The following is a 16,305-nucleotide window of genomic DNA, read 5'->3' on the forward strand; positions in this document are numbered from 1 at the left end:
CAGAAATAGATGGAAAACAAGTAGGTGGAAAGATGCATTGAACTATTTGGCCCTGGGTGCTCTGAATGCCTGTGCTTTGTTTGTGCTGGTGAATTCCCTCTAATGCACCCAGCAGTGTAAACCGATTCTGTATTACATTCTGGTTTTGGCCATGTCTTTGCCCTGTGATTGACACTAGTAAATCTTCTCCTGTGTCAGTTCGTCATCATAGATATGTAGGGTGCTGTCTGTTTGGTTCTTTACAATATCTTAGCCAGCCCCGGTCTCTGCTACACATTGGCTGTTAGAGAACAAGGCTTTATATTGAAGGTTTCATATAGACCGACGGAAATATAGCGGCGTTTACACAAAACAGTTTGTGACCATACTGGCCATGTATCCCTGCCCTGTGGTGTGTGACTGTAAGGCCTTGTGCACACGCTGCATTATATGCTGCGTTTTTGTGTTTTGTTTTATTTTTGTGCAGTTTTGGTCCCAAAATTGCATGCATTTCCTTCCTCAGAAAAGTCTGAGATTTCATTTTTACTGTCCGCACAGTGCAGCTTCTCTTTGGCTGCGTCTTTGTGGTGACCACTAAGAGGCAGCATGTCAATTCTTTCTATGTTTTTGAGCCCTTCCATTCATTAGATTTGACTTAAAAAACGCACTGGGCAAAAACGCTGTAAATACCCAGTAGAACGCGGTAAGAAATGCATTCCGAGGGAGCGTTTTTTGGACCAAAAACGTGAATCTTTGTGGTCACCACAATGATGCAATGTGCGCACATAGCCTAATACAACTGGCTGCAGCAGAAGCTTCTCCCCTTTGTCCTGTTCAGTACGACAAAGAATTGCTTAGTCTTGCCCATCGGCTCTGACTTTCCTCTTCGGTGGACGGAGAGCTAAACTGGTCAACAGGATATTAACCCCTCTGTTGGTTTACAGTATTTCCTGCATGATCCTGAAAAATTCAGACTGCTGGTTAAGGTCCTCCATGCTGCTGCTGCTTTTGAACATGGGCTGCACGGAGACGGGAGAGAACAATCCCTCATGGCTGTGTATAGGACAGGACATTGCAGCTAATCTCTGCCCAGTAGCTCAGACAGCTGAAAATTAGAAATTGAGTGATTTAAAAAAGAAATGCAGGTTATAGGCCTTGTAATGGCACTTTTTCTCGTACATACACATGAGTTAATTTTGAAGACACCTGAGATCTCTAAATTTGGGGTGTTTGTTGTTCATGGGGCTTGACCATAAAGCCAAGATCTTGAATGTCATTCAGGACGTCAGATTCCTGAGGATTCTCCACTTCTGTTCCTTCTCTTTATTGCTCTGCGCCCCAGTGATGAACATTTGTTCCTGTTGCTCATTCCCTTTTCACATGTAGCAGCAGATCATACATAATCACACTTCAGCAGTCAGTCCTGTCTCTCTTGTCTTTTTTGCTTCTAAAAGGAGGACTTTATCCACCACTGTGTAATTGCCAGATTAGCCATTTGGGTTCTCACAATAGGATGTGTTTGTTTTGGTTTTTTTTGTCACTTTGGCCAGTATCATTGCTCTCTTCCTGGCTTTTAATGTCTTAGGCCAGCCTAATTTTTAGTCCTTCATTACACTGATGTACACAATGCTTACAGGAAAACAGCTAAAACATAGTCCAGGATTATATGGCTCTGTGATAACATGGTGGCCGTAGGCACCGGACTTGAGTTGCGCTATCCATGTCGCAGTTTAGCCTTTAGTCCTGGTTGTGACCACTGATTTGCTGCAGTCTTTTAGGTCAGTACTGACCAGTTGTAGCTGTCAAAGGGAGTTGCACGCATTGTGTGACTCCATTCCTATGGATGAAGACATGTTTGAATCAACCATGTAACCTTGACCAGCCAAATGACTGGTATGTAAAAGCTGAGTGCGCAGATGAGAAAAGCTTGACTTGTCTTTGAAATGTGTCACTATGGTAGTATTTGATCGGTGGAGGTCCAAAAGCCAAGCTGCTTACTTCTGTCACTGAAGGGGACTGCACAGACGTCTATAGTGTCCTTTAGTGTTAGTTCTTCGCCTGTGATCTGTAGGGGTCCAAGAGCTGAGACCTCCACCATTTACTAAAACTATCCACTTCTGTATGACAGCAAGTCTAGTATAAGTAGTTATTCTGTAAATGTAGACTTCTTGGGGCATCTTTATCAGTGCGGTCTGGTTCCTTGACCATGTAAAATTCGACTTAAGAGACACTTTTATCCTAGTTTTCACTTTTTTTTTTTTTTTGTTTTAATATAGCGTAAGAATATAAAAAAAAAGAGCATTTTTATCTCTGCGTCAATGTGAACCACCCCAGACTTCACGTTTTAGATGGTGCATGGGGAATATCTCCATGTTTACAGAACAGGGGATCTCCAAAAATCTTTTTGTCCTGCCGCACATATAACGTGAAAAAAAATTATATAGACCCCCCCCCCCCCGTTAACCTGGAAAACAATCCCAGGAGATTTACCTACGCGTTTCGGACACCAAGTTCTTTATCTTGGCATGGTTATGAAATAAAGGATTATTTTTTAACTTTAGGGTCAGTTCTGAGATAGTCCTGGTATGTGTAGAAGCTTGCTCCACATGCTGGGACCTGGGCTGCTCCTTATCCACAATTGCCTCTTTTGCAACATGGAAGCGGCTATATACAGGTTACAGGTATGTGTGCTCCATTATGGTTCTGCTTTTAACATTATCTAGGAGGCCGCATTGCACATGAAATACATAATATAGAGTAAGACCCCCTCCTATTGAGATTTGCTGTGACGTGGCAGGGGTGGCTCAAAGAATTGATCAGTTGTTTGCTAAAAATATCATTTTGTATTATAGTACAGTTGGAATAAATCTGTGCATTTGCACTTTTTATATGATGCACGCCAATTTCAGATTGTGCTGGCTCCTCTCTCTTAACTGTTTTTGCCAGATTGTCTACTGTAAGGTTACTGTCCATTAATTTTTTTTTTTTTTTTTTTTACTTTGTTCCAAAAAACACACTTCCCCTCACTCAGGTCACTCACCCTTGTCAGACATGGCTTACATAGTAAATGGGGTGGAAGTCGTAATATCTTTTATGTTCTTTAGATGCTAATTTCACGAGAATTTTGCCATATTTAGCTTGATAAATGATCCTTCCTAATCTTATAGAAAACCTAAAAATGAGCAAATTTCTAGGTACATCAACCGCACGATCTGAGAAGTGGCATGCATCATATAAAAAGTGCAAATTCACAGATTTATTCCAGCTGTACTATAATACGAAGTGAGATTGATCAATTCTTTGAGCCACCCCTGTCACTTCACAGCAAATCACAATAGGGGGGGGGGTCCTACTCTATATTATGTATTTCATGTGCCATGCGGCCTCCTAGATAAATTAAAAGCGGAACCATATTGCAGCACACATACCTGTAACCTGTATATATCCGCTTCCATGTCGCAAAAAGAGGCAACTGCGAATAAAGGCAGCCCAGGTCCCAGCGTGCGCAGCAGACACCACACACGCCAGGACTATGCCAGAACTGACCTTCAGTGCCAGACCAGCTTCCATAAATAAAGGCGGATCAGACCCAAGTGTGGTGCGTAATTAACATTTCCTTCCTAATCTTATAGAAAACAGCCTAAAAAAAGCATCAAATTTCTAGGTACATCAACCACTTGACTTGTCGTTTTCCATCTCTAGTAAGAAGGTGACTGTTCTAGTCAGCGTTGGATTTGTTTTATTCTTCACACTTGGTTTGTAGTCAATGGGGCTCAGAAGTTTTTGTTTTTTTTTTTTGTTTTTTGCTATGTAACTAGTTTTCAGCCCAACACATTTGCCCATTTCACTTGGACGTCTTATGGTGGAGGATTGTTTTATTTGCTGATTGGAAATGGTTCATGTAGAGATGTATAACACCACCATATACTGTGTCTGAGCTGATGCAGACTGGCTGCCTTTTCAGAGCGGAGAACCCATTTATGTGATAATTATGGCTTGTGTTTTAAGCTTTTCAGACCTGTCTCTGCTTAGGCTGCTAGTTCTTCCATGTGTTTGGACTGAACGAATGCACAGGTGGACTTTGGTGCCGCTGTATTTCTCAATCGTTTGGGTCCTACTATATTTGCTAATGTCAAGAATGTGCATCATGTAGCCTACAGAAATGGTGCCCAAAGAATCATTAGATCAATTTCAATTAACTATTGCTAGGCTGGTTAATCTACCTGAATACTTAGTTATTTTTTGCCTTCCTATATCCCTCACCCCTCAGGATACTCTGGGATTTTTACAGACTGTAACAGTATCCAGTAGTTGATGTAACACCACTGACCTATGGTATAGTGACAGATATGCACAATCTGACGGCTGCGTGCCGTTTTGGCTCCTGTGAGCAGATGCTGTTGGCATGTTGATACGGTTACATGCTTCGGCAGTGCTGTAGTGTATATGGTTATGCTTTGAAACAAAGGCACAGCTTGAAGCTTCAGAGCCCCAATCCCAATTCTGCAATCAGTCTCTGTACTATCACCTGCCATTTACAGCACTGCTGTGCTCTTACATGTAAGACCTTGGTGCCCCTTTATACACTAAAACCTCTGTGCATCTGCAGCCCATGCCCCTGGACAGCTGCTAATAAAGACCTAATGTTGTCGATAGTAATTCTTCCAGTGTTGTCTGAACTACCCACATTTTTTAGATTTTAGAAAGTGTCATTTGTAAGAGGGTTTTTTTTTTTGTTTTTTTTTTGTTTAAATTCATAGCACGTTATTTTGCAAATGTGTGGTTATCTGAGCCGAAAGGCTTTATTACTTAGATAAGACAGTTGGTTCTTTTAAAATTCTATGGAGGAGCTAGAGGCTGAGACATTCTGCTGCAAGTTCTCCAGTTACGGTTCTCCATAGAACTTTATAAGCACCAACTGTTCTCTCCTATCCCAGCAATGAGAACATCTGAAGACACATTGTACCTGTGAATTGACAATGAATGATCAGTCCAGAAAGCAGAAGCAGATTTGTTTACGAAGATATATTACAATTAATGATGAGCGAACACTATGGCGCTAAAGTGCTCTTTACTGGAGTCAAGCAGGTTGAACACTGGAACGCGCTGGACTCCAGTAACAAGTATAATGGAAGTCAATGATTGCGCAGTTTCTTTCCGCCCACATACAGCCAGCCATAACCAGAGCATTTCCACTCACCATCCAAAAAACATTGATTTTACCCCCAGTGAGAGCTATTGAGAGACTGCATGCGGCTCTCGCTGGGATGCCGGCTCCCTTCACTCACTGAAGAGAGACGCCGGCTCTTTGTGTTGGGATGTTTCTAGAACGACATATGAGAACACTGCGATACTCAGCTGAGCACCCCAATGGTTGGCCGAGTGTCGAGCGTGCTCACTCATCATTAATTACAATGTTGTTCATTTTTCATGAATCAACAATACATCTGAAAATGAGTCACTTTTTTTTTTTTTTTTTTTTTTTTGTCAGCAGCTGTCTGGCACGTAATTTATAAGCATCATGAACGATGTAGGGGCTGAGAGCCTTATTCCAGAGATGTCACTTACTTGGCTGTGCTTTGCTGTTTTAATAAAATCTGCGTTTTATCACTACAGGACTATAAAAGTTCCTCCTGTTCCAACCCCTCCCCCACCACTGATTAGCAGCTCTGTCTACACTGTATATTAGTGGCGTGGACTGGGTTATACACAGCTTACCATTCTGAGCTCTGCTATATCTGCAGCAGAGAAAACTGCAATTGTTTCAAAAATATCGGCAAGCAGACCAGTAAGTGACACATGTCAGGAATCTGTCTTGGCCCTTACATTAAGCATTAAGCTGCTCTCAGATTACATGGCACGGACCTGGGGAAAGGTTCCCTTTTTAATACAGATTTTGTTGGGGTTTTGTTTTTTGTTCCCCCCCCCCCCCCCCCCAACAATCCGCATCCATTGGCCAGGATTTCCAGTACTAAAAGACCCCCTTTAAAAATTACATTTAATGTATTGATTGTCTTCGTTATGCAATGCAGAATTGATATGTTTTCTCAGAAAATTGCGTCTCCCACCCCCAATGTTTGGCTTCAATTGAGATCCTTACTCAAAATGTGTATATTATTGGAGGCATATTCCAATAGATGTTAATACGGGGCATGTTGTCCATCCTACACCAGCGTATGCCTTCTGTATTTTATCCATTTTTTATTAAATGTAGCTCTTCGCTCTATTCCTCCAGGTAGCAACAATGTTCCAACTTCCGGTAAATAATCTGAGCAGTTTGCGAAAAGCCAGGAAGATGGTGAAGAAGATCTTGGGTGATATTGGCCTGGAGTACTGTAAAGACCATGTCGACGTGAGTGTTAATGTGTTGGCTTTCTCAGATAATGAACCTCTTGGTGTATATAGCCCCACTGTATGGGCCATCGCCTGCAGAAAGGCCACGATCACTCGCAGTATATTCAGGGTTTGTGAGGCAAAACAAAGTGGGTTTCCATTATACTACCCTTGTTTGCTCCATTACTGGTTTTCATTTACAAAGTCTGATAGAAAATTATTTGTGAATTAGTAATATAGTAGTATTGTAGAAATAATGATTTAATTCTCTTTTAATTAAAAAAAAAAAAGTTTACACACACACACACACACACACATACATACATACATACATACATACATACATACATACACACACACACACACACACACACACACACACACACACACACACATACATACACACATACACACATATATATATATATATATTTTTTATGTGTGTAATCTATATCACAATGCTGTGTGTGACTTCAGGGAAATTTACTTAGCCCCAATGTATGGTCCATTGAAAAGTGGTGGTTCTTTCAGATTCAAAGCCTGTTAGAGGAAGAAAGTAGATGTATCAAGACACTGGATCATCAGAATTTATTAAATGCTCCAGAAAAAAGTATGATTGTAATAGAAAAAAAATCAGTGTTAAAACTGTACTTTTGGCACCTGTTGCACCAAAACACACACACAATGAAGGGCTTTAGTGCAACTGCAGTTCTTGAAAGTTTTCTTCTTTCTTAAAAATACACATCTTATACACTGTTTTTTGTTTGCAGGAATTTAAACAATTTGAACCCAATGACTTCTACCTGAAGAACACATCATGGGATGATGTAGGACTGTGGGACCCCTCACTCACTAAAAATCAGGTACTTGTGGGGAAAAATGGCACCTCTCTGCTTAAATAGATTTTTAATAAATGATGAAGTTCTTTAAAAAGTGTCTTAATTGATCTTTCAGCTTGCTGTCAGTGAGAAGGGAGTAGTCTTTATATCCTGGCTGTCCAGCTGACGTATTGCTGGTTTAGTGGTTCCCATTTAATATACTCTGGGTCAGTTGTACGGGATCAGGTTAGGTTTGTGTCTTAGCTAGAGATCTTGGGAAAAGTGAATAATTTTCAGTTATCGAAACCTTGAATAATCTGTGTATCAGGATTCAATTGTTTTCTACTGGTGTCAGCGGTCAGATAAATACATGGGCATCATCAGACACATTTGTAGTAAAAGTTCCATGCTAAAATAAAAAATATTACACTCTGGCCCCTGTAATCTTTCTGGTGGCATGTCCCAGTTAGAAGACACATGTGCCGCTTAATGAGCGGTGATCCAAATTCAATAAGACTGGCAGGAAAAACACATCTTAATGAAGTGGAGCCTGTGTTTTTTTTTTTTGTTTTTTTTTTATTTTGATGTTTCCTAAACCCAAAATAAAATGCGTAAACAAATACCGTATTTTTCGGACTATAAGATGCACCCTGGTTTTAGATGATGAAAATAGGAAAATAAGATTTTAAGCAAAAAATGTGGTCATGACACACTATTATGGGGTGAGGATCTGCTGCTGACACTGTTATGGGGGTAATGTCCCCAAATTCTCTACTAAGGTACCCCATCCTGGCAATGATCCTCCTGCCTTGTATATGATCCCCATCCTTAGATATAGATATATATATACGTTTTATACTCCCCTTTCCTCACTCCAGCAGCATCGCTAGTCTTCCTCTCTGTGTGGAGCCGGTCACCGTTCCCTGCAGCATCGCGATGTCCTCCTGTCTGCCGGCCCGCTGATGTGTGTGTGTGTGGAGCCATGCACACAGTGATGTCATCTCTGTGTGCATCGCTCTCCTCACAGATCAGCAGACAGGAGGACATTGCGATGCTGCAATGAACGGTGACCGGTGAGTATACCGTACTTATTCACTGCATTTGTGGGAAAAAAGTGCGTCTTATAGTCTGAAAAATACAGTAAGTATTTTGCTAAATTAAGTATTGCTGTAGTCCTAGAAAGCACTGTACAGCACATGATCACGTCTATGAAAATTTGCCTTACCAGCTGTGTCTCAGCCAAACTTCTCAAACACCTATGATGGGGATGCAAGACGAATATTTATAGGAATAAGTCCATATTTTTTTGTTTTTACTACAGAAATGCAAAAATATCTTTCAGTCTGCTCCAATGCATAATGGTGGCGCTGCATTGTACTTGTTTTAATTGGTCTGCTTTTCCCCAATGTACACACATGCTGAATTACTACATTCACAATCTGTTCCTTGAGTTTGTGCTTAAAGAAAACCTGTAAACTCCAGAAATGCTATTTCCATGCAGATATAGGGGATATCTGCTGGTAATAGCATTTATATCATGTCTGGCTGCCTTACTGGAGCAGCGTCTGGAGGGGAAAAGTGAGTTTTTATTCTCCCTGTAGCCACTCTCTTCCAGTGATCAGGGCGGTGCAGGGCGTGGCTTCAGTCCCCACTTATTACAGAATGAGCGTGGCTGTTACCACTCCCAGCACATTTACAGCCTGCACTGCACACACAGGCCGCATATCAAGCGGTGAATGTGCAGTGCACTGGTTTTACACTGTGTACTGAGCAGTGACTGTAGCAGCTTCCTGCCCCACCCCAGTGACTAGAAATGACCGGATGCAAGGAAAAATGACTCTCCCACATGATGTAAAACACTTTCTGTAGATTACCATTATGTCTGCAGGTAACTGGTGTTTTTGGAGGAGACGGATTCCCTTGAAGCTGGTTACATATTAAAGGGGACCTGTCGGGGCCCCTGTGCACCCAGATCCATGGGCAGGTTCTGGTTCATATCTAGAATCCCTGCCTAACAGTCACCGCATCTAGTAACATACATAAACCGATCTTTAAAAAAAGTGTTTCTAAAGATCGTTTATGAGATGCTAATAAGTGCTGTGACTAGTCGCAGGGACGTTAGTTCCTTGGCTAGTCGGCCACTTAGAATGTTATCATTCCCCAGTGGGCGTGATAACATGCTTTACAACAGAAAAAAAACAAAAAGCCAGCACTAAATGTGCACTTAAGCACTAAAAATTCCAAACTGTTCTTATTATAAAAATGTTGAGATTTTTGGCAAAAAATTGCAATTTCTTGAGCCGCCACGTCACGGCAAATCTCATTTGAGGCAGTCCTACACTAAAATATTTTTATAAAATGTGCCATACGGCCTCACATATGAATAGTAGAACTGCTCTTAGCAGCACTCACCTGGTCTGTTTCAATCCCGTATCCATGACTGAGTCATGGCTGTGGGCGGGACATGTCCAAGCAAATGCTGCATGAAGTAAATAGCCTGTGGACAGGGCCTGATGACTGAATGTGAACAGTTGCCAACCGCCAAAATCTAGACAGGTGGAACACATCCCAAATTGGGGTGCATAGCAAGGTGGTCAGCCACCAACCAATTCAATGAAGAAAAAACAAAAAAGCCAGCACTAAAAATTCCAAACTGTAATTATAAAAATTTTGAGATTTTTGGCAAAAAAATTGCAATTTCTTGAGCCGCCACGTCACGGCAAATCTCATTTGGGTCAGTCCTACACTAAAATATTTTTATAAAATTGAACTGGTCGGTGGCTGACACCCACCTTGCTATGCACCCCAATTTGGGATGTGTTCCACCTGTCTAGATTTTGGCGGTTGGTGACTGTTCACATTCAGTCATCAGGCCCTGTCCACAGGCTATTTACTTCATGCAGCATTTGCTTGGACCTGTCCCGCCCACAGCCATGACTCAGTCATGGGTACGGGATTGAAATAGACCAGGTGAGTGCTGCTAAGAGCAGTTCTACTATTCATATGTGAGGCCGTTTGGCACACTTTATAAAAATATTTTAGTGTAGGACTGCCCCAAATGAGATTTGCCGTGGAGTGGCAGGGTGGCTCAAGAAATTGCAATTTTTTGCCAAAAATCTCAAATTTATAATAAGTACAGTTGGAATTTTCAGTGCTGTAGTGCACATTCATTGCTAGCTTTTTTGTTTTTTATGCTTTACAACAGCCAGTGTCATGGCAGTGTAATACAAAGCCGTGCATGCCCGCGGCTTTGTACATGTCAACTTTGAGCTGCTTTGATTCCGGGTGTATGCGTTCCAGTTTCAAAGAAGCTCACTTGCCAATGATCGGAAGTTGCCCGCACCTCCGGTCATGTGCACTACTCCTCTCTGAAGCCGGGACACATACACCTGGCTACTGAGTAGTGCGCATGACCAGAAGTGCTACAAGCCCATTGGTACAAAGCCATGCACATGCGTGGTTTTGTATTGCGCTGCTTTGATGCTGGCTGTTGTAAAGCATGTTCACACGCTCCCATAGGTGTGATAACATGCTAAGTGGGCCAACTAGCCAGGGATCTAACTGAGCTGCAGTTCTCTACAACAGTCACCACACAGTGAAAGGAGCTGTGCTTCCTCCTCCATTCAGTTGGGGCAAAAAAAACCAAACACCAAACATCTGCTTGGTGGGAGAGTTTGACCTTCACTTACGCAATATTTGTGGCTAGGTCATAAATATCCCGAGAACTGAAAAAACGTTAGTGTTGTAATGTGTATATATAATTTAATTCTCTGCTTTAGATCTTGAGGTATAGAAGTATTTTTTATTACTGTTTTTATTAAAGGGAATCTGTCAGCAGGTGTTTGCTACCTCATCTAAGCAGCAAGATGTAGTGAAAGAGACCCTGAATCCAATGATGTATTACTTAATTACTGGGTGCAGCCGTTCTGACACACAGATTTCCGTTTTAGCAAAGCAGCACAGCGGAGAGCTGCCCGCACCCATATTTAAGTGCATATTTCTATAGACAGAAGCTGCTAATCACAGAGGGCGGCAGAGTCTGACTTGAGCTCCTCAGTCCAACTAATGAGAAAGCTACTGAAGCTTAAACTAATATCGTAGGTAAACAAAAACACACTTGGTGATAAGACACATGGGTGAAATCCCTGTATTTACCCTTCCAGCATGTTGTCTTCAGATTACATAGCAAAAACCTGCTGACACATTCCCTTTTAAAACCAATGGGATATGATTTGACATCTGTATTTTCAAACACAGGGCAGAGGGAATTGGCTGTAAGGATGTGAATAGGCAAATGACCCCAAACACACTTTCCTTGACTTTAAGGGGTTGACCAAAACTCACAGACCCTTCTTAATCCATGTCACGTCACCAGTAAAATAACTTATACTCTCCAATGTTCCAGCAGTGTCAACACTGCCTCTCCCAGGGCTCATGTAACACTGTTACTTCATGTGATCCCTGTGGCTAATCAGTGGCCACTTCATTGTCCCGTCCTACGGACAAATCAGACATCCAAATGAGGTGATGACCACACTGCTGGAACAGCACCGTAGGTGAGTATAAGTGTTTGTGGGGGGGCGGAGGAAACATTCATTGAAAAGGGATTGTCTGAGTAGTGGATAATCTCTTAAATTTTGACAGTGCTCTGGTATTTTCAGCAGTTGATGTTGCCTATGTGTATGTACTGTATATAGAGCCGGATGTGAGTGTGCTGTTGCTAAATTTTATTTTTTTTCTTTTCCCTTTTTGTTATAGGACTACAGAAACAAACAGTTCTGCTGCAGCCAGTGTCCTTTCTCATCAAAGTTCTTTTCTGCTTACAAAAGTCACTTTCGAAACGTCCACAATGAAGACTTTGAGAACCGGATACTACTGAACTGTCCGTACTGTACCTACAATGGAGATAGAAAGACTTTGGAAATGCACATTAAGGTGTTCCACGCACCCAACCCTCAGCCCAGCCCAGTCCTCAGCTCTTTCAAAGATAAAAACAAGCTCGACAGCCTTAAACCTAAGCAGACTGCCGACAGTGTGGAGCAAGCGGTTTACTATTGTAAAAAGTGCACTTACAGAGATCCTCTCTATGAAGTGGTGAGAAAACACATCTACAGGGAGCACTTCCAGCATGTCGCAGCACCATACGTTGCAAAGGGTGGTGACAAATCGCTGAATGGTGCCGTGCCGAAAGGGGCAAACCCAAATGACTGCGGCATTCATTGCAAGCGATGCCTGTTTATGCCGAACACATATGAAACCTTAGTTCAGCATGTAATTGAAGACCACGAGCGAATTGGCTACCAAGTGACGGCAATGATAGGACATACAAATGTGGTCGTTCCTAGATCCAAGCCATTGATGCTGATAGCTCCAAAGCCACAAGATAAAAAACCCATGGGCATTCCACAAAGAATGGGTCCAATGTCCCCAGGAAATGTCAGAACTCTTCCTTCTCAACAAATGGTGAACAGACTTTCAATACCAAAGCCTTCAATGAATTCTAACATGATGTCCAATGTACACATGCAGCAGAATAGTTATGGGGTGAAAGGCATGTCTTCAGGGTACCCTGTCGGGCAACAGATGAGATTAGGAATGGGTGGCAATGCCACTGTGTCTATGCCCCAGCAATCCCAGTCAATGAAGCAGATGCTCCCTGGTGGAAACATGAGATCTTACTCTCTTAGTAATGAGCAAAGATCGCAAGCTCCTTTAAGGTACTCTCTTCAGTCTGGCAACTCTGGCCTTTCAGGTGGTCATCTTAAACCGGCCTCCATGACTCCAACCCATGTGGCGTCTCGTGGCCTGATTCAAGCTGGTGCAAAACCCAGCACGGCTGCTGCCGCAGCAGCTGCTGCCGCAGCGGCAGCCGCCAATTCATCTTCCTCCACCCAAAAGTGGAAGATATGTACAATTTGCAACGAGTTATTTCCAGAAAATGTGTACAGCATTCACTTTGAAAAGGAGCACAAGGCGGAAAAGGTTCCAGCAGTGGCTAACTACATAATGAAAATACATAACTTCACAAGCAAATGCTTATACTGTAACAGATACTTGCCAACTGACACATTGCTAAACCACATGCTGATCCATGGCCTCTCCTGTCCTTACTGTCGATCAACTTTCAACGACGTCGAGAAAATGGCAGCCCATATGAGAATGGTTCATGCAGATGAAGAAATGGCTCCAAAAACGGATTCCACTTTGACATTCGATCTTACATTACAGCAAGGAAGCCACACCAATATCCATTTATTGGTCACAACGTACAACCTGCGGGACGCCCCGGCCGAATCTGTAGCTTACCACGCGCAAAACCAACCTGCTGCTCCGCCTCCTCCTCCAAAAACTCAAGCAAAGACTGTAGAGAAGGTAGAACCACCTGCCAAAAACATCCCACAAACTGCTGTGCCGTACAAGAAAGATGTAGGCAAAACCCTTTGTCCTCTTTGCTTTTCTATCTTGAAGGGTCCCATTTCTGATGCCCTTGCACATCATTTGAGGGAAAGACATCAAGTCATCCAGACCGTCCATCCTGTTGAGAAAAAGCTCACCTACAAATGCATCCATTGTCTAGGCGTGTACACGAGTAACATGACTGCTTCGACTATTACGCTGCACCTCGTACATTGCAGAGGGGTAGGCAAGACCCAGAATGGGCAAGAGAAGATGGGTGGTACCATTAAAATAAATCCTGGTCAACCAATACCTTCAATGAAACGTTCCAATGACTTTATCGATTTATCGCTTGCCAAAAGGAGAAGGCCAGACGATGACCCTGATGCCCCAATTATTTTAGATGATAAACCTGAAGATCCAGTGGTCTTGGCTCTGGACCCCAGGGGCCATGAAGATGACTCCTATGAATCCAGAAAGACATTCCTTACAAAATACTTCAACATGCAGCCCTATGCAGGCAGGCGAGAAATTGAGAAGTTGGCAGCCAGTTTGTGGTTATGGAAGAACGACATAGCTTCCCATTTCAGTAACAAAAGGAAAAAGTGCACTAGAGATTGTGAGAGATACAAGCTCAATGTTCTGCTGGGCTTCAACATGAGGGAGCTAAATAAAGTCAAACACGAGATGGACTTTGCAGACGAATGGAAGTTTGAGAACATCGATGAAAGTCAATCTGCACCCAATGCGAGTAAAACAATGGACAAGAAGAAATTAAACGAGTCGAGCTCATCCGATATCTCTGAAATTGCAGCAGAAGATTCGGGTGAAGGTGTCATTCAGCAAACCACGGAGAAGGAAGTTAAATCCACAACTTCGGAACCCAACACAAGTCTTTCAGAGCAAGCCGTGGAAGCGCTAGGAAACCCAAATGCTGAAACTCCGTCAAAGGTAAACGACCATTCTAATGCAATTGTTTTGGACAGCTCTGACAATGACGGAGAGGTGGAAGATTCCCCTGTGCCGAAGAACAAGATCTCGGAGAGGGAGCCTCTAAAGTCCAAGCCCGAGTTGGACTTGGAGGACAGCAATCCGGAAGTGAAGCAGGGAATTCAGATCAACGATTCCAACCACAGTAAAGATACTGAAAACGGCCAAGAAATCGAAAAAGATCAGTTGGTAGAGAGCAACGAGGAGGAAGTCAAATGCAAAACAAACTCTCACGACAAAGCCGATGAATTCTGGTCCAAAGAGAAGTCTCTCTCATTACCCAACATGTCCGTGAAAGAGGAAAACTTGCCGGAGAAACCAATGGAATGGCAGACTAGCACAAACGACCGAGAAGACGACGATCACTTTAACGTGACTGTTACAGACAAAATGCACAACAGTCTACAAGGAGTAGGACTCAGTAGCCAACACGTATAGGTGAAACTTTTTAGATACCACTTGTGTGTACAGCCTCGTAGCTGATGTTTTCATTACAACAGGACTGATGAGCTATATACCCCAGCGAACTGTTCCTTGTGGTGGGCCTCCTGCACGGTGACTACGTCGGACGCTTGGATATCCACCATTCGGTTTCGATGGCTTTCTGTCCTCCTGCATTTGGCACATACCGATGTGATGCGTAACATTGGATGATACAAAATGCACAGATGTGTTTTTATCTTTTTTTTTTTTTTTTTTCCTTCCCTTTTGAGTTTTTTCCCATGATGTTCATCATTATTAGTTAATCATGTTATTTTTCTATTTTTTTCTCTTACAAAAAAATTAAAACAAAAAAATAAAAATAAAATAAAAAAGCAAAAGACTTCATGCAGAGAAACCCCAGCAAACCTCACAGAGCGCCAGGTTTCCACCCTCTGAACTACAAGACTCCCCTCTGCAGGTTATTCAGAATTTTCTGGCTCACTGTACAGATTTTTGGGATACTCCATTATTTTTTTTTTTTTTCCCCTCTTGCTACCCTCGTCATGAATTCATTCTGAATAGGTAAAATGTATATTTGTACAGTATTTTAGACTTCTTCAAAGTGACTTATCAAACTGTTCTTGTGTACCCACTATAGATTTTTTTCTTTTTTTTTTTTTAATTTAGTGATGGCCTGCTGTGTAATTAACGCTGTATCTAGTTTACTTAGCGAAAGGCTTGAAAATGCTATAGTTAAACAAAAAAAAAAGAAAAATATGAAAAAAAACACACTTATGAATTTTTGAAGAACTTGGGTTTTTGCACATAATCTGTACAATCTGAAGACGGAGACGGTCATATAAATATATCTGGACTATTGTAATCGATAACTTAGTTTGCTGCCCCAAACCCTGAAAAAATTGAGCTGATGGAAAACCTAGTATCCTGGAAGAGAGGTAACAGTATAATAAAGCGTGCGCGGTGCTAGCCTCCTGCCGCGGTGACCATTCGGCGGAGTGAACATTTGGGAAGGATTGAAGCCCAAGCGTGATGGTGAGGGTGATGATAAATGAACCCTAATGATATCGGCTGGGTGGTGGATCACACTTCCCCTGTCTGTAAGTGGCCGGCACGCTTTAAACTAGGGAGCTCCATTGCAAAGAGGAAAAAAAAATAAATAAAACACACGTTTGCTAGTCGACATATTCTGATACCTTTCTAAGGTATAGGTCTGTATAATATGTATTGTGTTTAAAGTATCAAACCAGAAAACACAATGCCGTATTTTCGTTATTAGTATATTTAGTTGCCCACCTAGTGATGTTCATTTATTCCATCTAATATTTGGCACACTGTTGTAGTAGTA

General features: G+C 42.1%; 1 protein-coding gene across 3 annotated transcripts in view; it reads left to right on the top strand.

Moving 5' to 3' along the window:
- Positions 1 to 15,331, top strand: part of ADNP (activity dependent neuroprotector homeobox) — a 45,693-nt gene extending 30,362 nt beyond the window's left edge. For all 3 annotated transcript variants that reach the window (XM_075350600.1, XM_075350599.1, XM_075350601.1), the window contains exons 3-5: positions 6,215 to 6,331; positions 7,083 to 7,175; positions 11,889 to 15,331. In XM_075350600.1, coding sequence (XP_075206715.1) covers positions 6,224 to 6,331; positions 7,083 to 7,175; positions 11,889 to 14,954 — 3,267 coding nt within the window. In that variant the 5' untranslated portion in view covers positions 6,215 to 6,223 and the 3' untranslated portion in view covers positions 14,955 to 15,331. The remainder of the gene's footprint in view (positions 1 to 6,214; positions 6,332 to 7,082; positions 7,176 to 11,888) is intronic.
- Positions 15,332 to 16,305: the final 974 nt, after the last annotated feature.

This window comes from Anomaloglossus baeobatrachus, chromosome 5, assembly GCF_048569485.1.
Source record: "Anomaloglossus baeobatrachus isolate aAnoBae1 chromosome 5, aAnoBae1.hap1, whole genome shotgun sequence".
NCBI classification, from domain to species: Eukaryota; Metazoa; Chordata; class Amphibia; order Anura; family Aromobatidae; genus Anomaloglossus; species Anomaloglossus baeobatrachus.